General features: G+C 38.6%; 1 protein-coding gene across 1 annotated transcript in view; it reads left to right on the top strand.

Moving 5' to 3' along the window:
* The window catches only part of AQR (aquarius intron-binding spliceosomal factor), a 123,279-nt gene that overhangs the window by 13,305 nt on the left and 101,294 nt on the right, over positions 1-8,680 (top strand). Inside the window, exons 4-6 of the mRNA XM_011932722.1 lie at positions 2,291-2,326; positions 5,161-5,281; positions 7,887-8,027. Of these exons, the coding sequence (XP_011788112.1) occupies positions 2,291-2,326; positions 5,161-5,281; positions 7,887-8,027 (298 nt within the window). The remainder of the gene's footprint in view (positions 1-2,290; positions 2,327-5,160; positions 5,282-7,886; positions 8,028-8,680) is intronic.

Raw genomic sequence — 8,680 nt, forward strand, 5'->3', positions numbered from 1 at the left:
TCGTGATTCGCCCGTCTCGGCCTCCCAAAGTGCTGGGATTACAGGCTTGAGTCACCGCGCCCGGCCCTATTTATGTTTTTGAGATGGAGTCTCACTCTGTCACCCAGGCTGGAGTGCAGTAGCACGATCTCAGCCCACTGCAACCTCCGCCTCCCGGGTTCAAGCAATTCTCCTGCCTCAGCTTCCTGAGTAGCTGGAACTATAGGCACATGCTGCCACACCTGGCTAATTTTTTGTATTTTAGTAGAGACGGTGTTCCACCGTGTTGCCCATGCTGGTCTCGAATCCCAGAGCTCAGGTAATTCACCCTCCTTGGCCTCCCAAAGTGTTAGGATTGCAGGCATTAGCCACTGTGCCCAGCCTTCCATACTTATCTTTAAAATTCTTCTGACGTGGTGTCTAGTTCATGGACCTGTTTTTATATAAGTACACTTTCAGTTAAGCTGTTCACTTTATCTGTCTCAGAGAGTTCATTGGCAAAAGTATAAAACTCCAAATTTAATGAATACCACTGAGATTGCTAGAAGAGGAATTGAATGTTTTTCAGACTGCTTTTGCTTTCTTTTGACACATCAAGACTTATTTTTCAAGGCCAGGCATGGTGGCTCATGCCTGTAATCCCAGCACTTCGGGAGGCCGAGGTGGGAGGATTACTTGAGCTCAGGAGTTTGAAACCAGTCTGGGCAACATAGTGAGACCTCATCTCTACTAAAAATCAGAAAAATTAGCTGGACGTGGTAGCACGTGCCTGTAGTCCCAGCTATTTGAGATGCTGAGGTGGGAGGATGGCTTGAGCCTGGGAGATTGAGACTACAGTGAGCTGTGTTTGTGCCACTGTACTCTAGCCTGGGCAATAGAGCAAGCTCTGCCTCTGGAAAAAAAAAAAAAACAAAAGACTTAGTTTTCACTTCTGTAGTTATAAAGGAAAGTTGGCTGCTCTACCATTTTTATACATGAGGAAACTGAATTGCAGAATGTTTAAAAGACATCAGGTGTGGTAGCTCACGCCTGTAATCCTAGCATTTTTGGAGACTGAGGTGGGTGGATCACCTGAGCTCAGGAGTTCGAGACCAGCCTGGACAACATGGGGAAACCCCATCTCTACTACAAATAGAAAACATTTGCCAGGTGTAGTGGCACGTGACTGTAATCCCAGCTACTCGGGAGACTGAGGCACAAGAACTGCTTGAGCCTGGGAGGCGGAGATTGCAGTGTACCAAGATCGCACCATTGCACTCCAGGGTGGGCGATAGAGCAAGACTCTGTCTTAATAAAAAAGAAAAAAATAGAAAAAGAATGTTTAAAAGACATTGTCAAAGTAACACTGAGTCATTACTAGAACACTGGTATTCTATCTCATGAGCCAGGATTTTCTCTTTTTTATCATGAGGTCCTGTTTGTGACTGAAGAAATTAAATGTAGAGTTTTGTGTATAGTGGGCAGTGAGTGAATTCTGTTGTCTAACATACAGTTAATTCAAGTGAAATGTCTGCAGTTGGAGATCTAGAGTGTGTCACTCAAGATGGCCTATCCACTCAGCATCTTGGCTGGCTGTAGAAGCCAGTACTTAGGCAGTATTCTGTCTTAGTGCTTTTGCATAGTAAAAACCTTCATTTCATTCTCACTAAAGTTTTGTGACATTGTATGCTCAATGAAACTATATAAGAAATCAGAAATCAGTAGAGTAGGATTTTGACAGGATATGGTTTCCTGGGGCATTATAAATTCATAATACATGGACACTTAATTTTCAAAGCTGGAAACTGTTATCTAGTGACAGTGTTCTGATCTATTTCCAATATTATGAAATGATAAAACTAAATTAGCGGCCATTTGTATCTGCTTCGGGACAACATAAGTATATTTTCGACAAACATGACTATATCATTGTTTATTCATATAAAACAAAGTAATTCTTTTTAAAAAAGACAGTATATTAAAGACAAATATCTGATATTTTTTCCACAATATTTTAGTATTTTAAGCTCACTGTCAACACTAAGAAGCAAGTGAAACATGTGATTTTCACATTTGCAGTAAACATATGTGTCCTGTGTGCTTTTAGGAAGGCATGACTCTTTAGCAAAATGTTTCCATCTGAGTATTAAATGAAAACATGTTGGTCAGTGCTTAAGAAGTTGAACTGACGTAGGACGTTGTGATCTGATATTATGAATTTTGATAGGTGAGTTGATATGAAAACACAACATCCCTAAATGCATTTGGGTTAATAATTCCGAAATGTTTGTATTCTCTGTTTTAAACATTTTATTTATTTTTATGTTTTCAGGTTTGCTATTAGAAAGATAATGCTTTTGGAATTTAGGTAAGTCATAAGGCATTCCATTGACAAAAAAGATAACAATGTGATTTCAGTTTTAGCTACATTTTCTGTGTATTTCTGTGAGTGACTAAGAAAATCTAAATCTGTGAAGATACATATTTCTGTGGTTGGCTTATTTTGGAATATGTGTATAATAGCCTTTGTTTTCAAAGATGATGGCCCATTGTCAGAATAACTTGTATTTTGATTTTTTTCTTACTTGTTAAGGTAGCATGTGGTGAATAATTTCTGAACTCAAACTTGGTTTCTCTAGTGATCAGTGGAAATAGAGTATGTTCTATAGCTGCTTTTTTTCCCTGCCAAGCTAAAATGTTATCATCAAGGTAGCGTTGTTCCAGTCTAGCTACTAGTAATATAAATATTTCAGACAAAAGATAATGTATGAATTTTAGATTGCAAAAGTAGATTAGATTATGTTACAACCAGGTCTAGCCAGTATGCTGAAAGTAAAAGCCAGGATTGTTGTTGATGATAGCTACATTTACCATTTCTCAAACAGAACACCTGTTTTGTGCTCACCACAGTGTTAAGCATTTTACATACAGAGTACTCACAACAATCCTGTGAAGTGAGTACTATCCTCAGCATTTACTGGCAACAGAAGCTGAGATCAGAGAGGTTAAATACTTTGCTCTAAGTAATTGGCAGAGCTGGGATACCAATGTCTGATGCCAAATCTCATGGTTTTCCACTTCTCTACACTTCCTTGACATCTGGTTTACATCAGAGTTCAGGGCCTCTGTGTTAATAATTGTTACTCCTGCATCCACAGATTTGATCCTCACAAAGAAATGACATGAAGGAGATGGTCTTATCATTTTTATAGAGGGAAACTGAAATTTATTATGAATTAGCTAGTAAGTTGAGTGCCACCTGTATCCTAAGGACTGTATTATTATTAAATGATCTTATTTAATCCTCACAACAACACCAGTAATATCTTCCTTATTTTATAGGGGAGGAAACTGAGGCTAGAAACTGGACCCATCTGGCCCTGAGATAAATATGCTCTTCCCATCGTATCGTGCCTCCTTTCAGCAAGACAGATTAAAATCAAGAGGCTACCAATATGCAATTAGGATTAACCAGAATTCTAGAGTCCAGAAACCAAGAGAATTGCAGGAATTGAAGGAGAAAGCAACAAAACAGATTGAAAGCATCAATGACAGTGAAACTTTTTTTCTTTTTTTGAGACAGAGTCTTGCTCTGTTGCCAGGCTGGAGTGCAGTGATACGATCTCGGCTCACTGCAACCTTCACTTCCCGGGTAGAAGTGATTCTCCTGCCTCAGCCTCCCGAGTAGCTGGGATTACAGGTGTGCACCACCACGCCTGGCTAATTTTTGTATTTTTAGTAGAGACGGGGTTTCACCATGTTGGCCAAGATGATCTCGATTTCTTGACCTCGTGATTGCCCACCTCGGCTTTCCAAAGTGCTAGGATTATAGGCATGAGCCACCGTGCCTGGCTGTGCTGCTGCTTTTAGGGAAAAATAGTAAGATAGGGAAAGCTGAGTTACCCTTTTTTCTCCATGGCCATCAAAGTCCTTTGGCTTAGTTTTTCTTGCTAACGAGGCTGTGATTTCTCCCCTGTAGCAGCAGCATCAAAACTGACAGTGAAAAATTTTTAATAGCTAAAAAAGTCGGTTGTTACCTTTCAGGAACTTTTATTTAATTTTATGTGACAGTATCATTTTCCCTGGGCCAACTTCCAAACATAACCAGCCTAAGGTTGTTGTGGAGAGTAATTGATGGTTTCTTGCTAAAGTGGAAAGTAAGATGGCATGGAGAAGGTAGCTGGATATAGGAAAGCGAACAGAGAAAAGGGTTTTTGTGGATGAAAATCATTAGAGGAAGGCATCAATTAGCAAAGTAAATAACATGTTAGATGCAGCTAAAGAAGGAATTAGTGAACTAGAAAATAGATCTGAGGGAATTAACTAGAAAATAGCAAAGAGAAATAAAAATGAAAAATATGAAAGGAAAATAAGATATGTGGAGGCTAGAATGAGAAGGCTTAGTAAGTTTCAGAAGTTTTTTTTCTTTTTTTTTTTTTTAGTTTTAGAGATGGGGACTCACTCTGTTGCCCAGGTTGGAGTACAGTGGCACAATCATGGCTCACTGCAACCTCAACCCCCTAAGCTCAAGTAATCCTCCTACGTCAGCCTCCTGAGTAGTTGGGACCATAGGTGTACACCGTCACACCTGGCTAGTGGTTTTTTTTTCTTTTTTTGTAGAAACAAGGTCTCACTGTGTTGCCCAGGCTGGTCTCAAACTCCTGGGCTCAAGCAATCCGCCCACTTTGGCCTCCCAAAGTGCTGGGATTACAGGTGTCAACCACCACGCCTGGCCTCATTTTGTTTTCGAACTGATATTTATCAGGTATTTTTGGGTTTTCCTGTTTTTTATTTTTTGAGACAGAGTCTAGCTCTGTTGGCCAGGCTGGAGTGTAGTGGTGCAATCTCAGCTTACTGCATCCTCTTCTTCCCGGATTCAAGCGATTCTCCTGCCTCAGCCCCCTGAGTAGCTGGGATTACAGGCCTGTGCCACCACACCCAGCTAATTTTTGTATTTTTAATAGAGATGGGGTTTCACCATATCACAATTCCTGACCTCAAGTGATCCATCCGCCTCGGCCTCCCAAAGTGCTGGGATTACAGGCATGAGCTACCACACCCAGCCAAGGATTCCAAGTTATAAATAGAGATTTCCAAAATATTTTCAGAAAGTTGTAAATAATTATGCTTTTCTGGGTGAGTTATACATTACAGTGAGTGGTGGTAACTAATGAAATATTCTGTGCTTTTTACTCTTTATAGCCAGTATCTTGAAAATTATCTCTGGATGAATTATTCTCCTGAGGTATCCAGCAAGGCCTATTTAATGTCAATTTGCTGTATGGTGAATGAGAAGTTCAGAGAAAACGTGCCTGCATGGGAGGTAACCAATTTAAATTACTTCATAGCTTTCATACTGACCCACTTAAGCCGTTACAAAGTGGCAGAACTTTTGCTGATAGTGGTGCTTTTAGAGCAGAATTTTACCTAGTATTAAAGCAAATATTGAGAAAAAGAATGAGTATGTGAAAGATACGTTTTCTTTTGGTTTCAACACTTTCTTCAAACGATTTAATAATTTACTATGAATTGAAAAGTTATGAATGTGAGTTATTTTTCTGCTTTGTGTTTGAAACAAAGAATGGTATATGTTATAACAACTTACATCAGGAGCTGGCAAAATGGAAATTATATTAATAAGTACAAATAGGCTGAGTGCTGTCACTCATGCCTGTAATCCTGCACTTTGGAAGGCTGAGGTGGGAGGATTGCTTGAGGCCAGGAGTTCAAGACCAGCCTGGGCAACAAAGCAAAAACCTGTCTCTTTAAAAAAAAAATTAGCCAGGCATGGTGGCGTGAGTCTGTAGTCCCAGCTACTTGGGAGACTGAGGTAAGAGGACCGCGTGAGCCTAGGAGTTCGAGGCTGCAATCAACTATGATTGTACCACAACACTCCAGCCGGGTAACAGAGTGAGACCCTGTCTCTAAGAAGAGGAAAAAGTGCAAGTATATAATGTTCAAATGAGATACTTCTCAGTGTCTTTTTTCACAAGAGGAAGTATATATTTGTAGTTTTACATGAATAAAAAAAAGTTACCAAAGTCAAGACAGATGCTTATGTTATAATTTCAACGTTCTTTTTTTTTTTTTTGAGACTGAATTTCACTCTTGTCATCCAGCCTGGAGTGCAAATGGTGTGATCTCAGCTCACTGCAACCTCTGCCTCCCAGGTTCCAGCAATTCTCCTGCCCCAGCCTCCCAAGAAGCTGGGATTACAGGTGCCCGCCACCATGCCCAGCTAATTTTTGTGTTTTTAGTTGAGATGGGGTTTCACCATGTTGGCCAGGCTGGTGTCGAACTCCTGACCTCAGGTGATCCACCCGCCTTGTGCAGGGATTACAGCCATGAGTAACCGTGCCCTGCCTGTTCTTTTTGTCCTTGATTTGGGATCTATTTTTCCTTTTAGAAATTTCTAATGCGCTGATGTTTCCTTTTTGTGCGGGTACAACAGAAGCTTGATAAGTAGAGATCCAAAACCTTTGTTTTCTTTGCCCACCATATAATGGTCACTTCATCGAGAGTTTCTTCTCTTCCAGTTAGACTTAATTAAATGAAAAAAAAAAAAAAGAAATGGGTGCCTGTCATCTGTTTTGAGTAAATGGTCTCCGAAGTGAGAAGGTGATAGAGTCTTTAAGATAAAGCCGTGGATACTTCTCTCAAATATTCATTAAATGACTACCATCTCAGGGCACATTAGAGCTCAAAATAAACTATGGGTTTTATGTCGATATCAAGAGAGCCTCGGGATTTCTTGAAGTTGCTTCAAGCTATTATAGAAAAGGAAGAAGGAAAATTTTTTGAGCCAGGGAATAACCTGGTCAATTTGCCTGTTATAAAGATCACTTTGGTGATTAGGCCTTGAAATAGAGAAATAATAGTACAGATTTAGAGAATATACAGAGATTTAGAAGGTAGAATTGGTTGAATTTGATAATCAGTTGAAGTAGCATTAGGAAAGGGTGTTATTTTCAATAACCTTCCAGGCTTGGGCAAATGAGTATAATAGATGTTGGTACCATTTACCAAGATAGGTAATAGAGAGTGAGAAATAATTTGGAGAATACAAAACTGTTGAATTGAATTTGGACATACTCAGTTTAAATTGCCTTTGGAATATCTAGATTTAAGTCATCTAGTAGACAGAGGACTCTAAGGTTTGAGAACTCAGAAGGGAAATCTGGACTGCACATGTATATTTGGAATCATTGGTATTTAGTGGTTGAAGTAATAGGGGGAGAAGAATGAGGCTAGAACCCTAGGAATGTTGCTGTTTAGATAACAGACGAAAGAAAAAGAGCCTTCAATATGGTGAAAAGGAGTTGAGGCTTCATAACGGTCCATAGGACTTGACAGCCATACAGCTTCAGGAGAGCTTGTCTTAGAGAAGTGAATGAAAACAACTAGCGTAGACCACACGCTTGGAGCGCTTGTCTGCGGCAGTAACTAGAAACAGGTAGGTCAAAGAGGCTTGAATATATTTACATTATATATAACTTAAGAGTAAAGAGCTAATATAAAGCAGGAGGGGCTGTCCTTGAGATTAATTACAATGTGAAAACTACAATTTTTGCTAAAGATGTAGTTTCTTTTGTTTAAATCAGAGAAATTAAAACACTTCAGATCCGTAATAAGAAAACAAAGCCTAAGCCAAAGACAGGAATAATCCACAGAGGAAAAACTAAAGAAATTAAAGCCATTATTTTATTAGCTAAAAGTTTCTGCAGCTCTCTCATAGTCCTGTCAGAAACCTGTATTTGACTTGCCATTAATTATAAGTAAGCACGTGATGCTTATTTTATAGATATACAAATAACTCTTTTGTAATTATTTGGTTTTTAAAATAGACTGCCAAAAAGCCTACTAGGGCTTCTTTAAAGCTTAAGTGAGCAAACCAATTCAAAATGAATTTTTATTCTTTTTCTTTTCAGATTTTTAAGAAGAAGCCAGATCACTTCCCATTCTTTTTTAAACACATCTTGAAGGCGGCATTAGCTGAAACTGATGGTGAATTTTCACTTCATGAGCAGACGGTCTTACTACTTTTTCTTGATCATTGCTTCAATAGTTTGGTACTTTTACTTTATATTTTGGGATAATTTTCAAGTTTTCTTATTCTTTTAGGTTGAGTTTAGATGAAATTACCTCTGTAGCCAACTCTTCATCCATAATAGTGGCGAATAAGGATAATGCTTAGCTTGATTTCAGCCACTTATCAGTAAAACCATTTTATAAGATATGTTCACTTTTTAATAGATTTGAACTTGATACTTCATTTTTTCTATCTAGACTCTTAAGAAAAATGATTATAAGAACTGAAACTCCAAAGAGAGAGCACAAACAGGAGAAGCAGCAAGGAGACTGGTTAATATGGAATTGTAGTAATGAGATCTGTGCCACAAACTGCATATACATGCAGGGATGTAGTTTCATTACTTCTCATCATGCCTCGTGTACAGGCTTTTTGGTCAGTAGGAGATTTGTATTTTGAGTTAACTGATAAAGGCCATTTGTAGATGATCTTTGAAAATGTGTGTGGTACATTTTCATCCTTCATAAGATTATCTTCTAAAAAATTACATTTTTTCAGTAATTAATATTTTATTTGAGTTTTCCTACTGTGGTTATCTGATAAATATACATATTTATCTAGTGCCTCTGAACTGATAATTCACTTACACCCATGCAGGAGAATGCACAGAGTTCTTTTTTTTTTTTTTTGAGA

The sequence above is a fragment of the Colobus angolensis genome, unplaced genomic scaffold (assembly GCF_000951035.1).
Source record: "Colobus angolensis palliatus isolate OR3802 unplaced genomic scaffold, Cang.pa_1.0 Scaffold97, whole genome shotgun sequence".
Lineage (NCBI taxonomy): Eukaryota > Metazoa > Chordata > Mammalia > Primates > Cercopithecidae > Colobus > Colobus angolensis.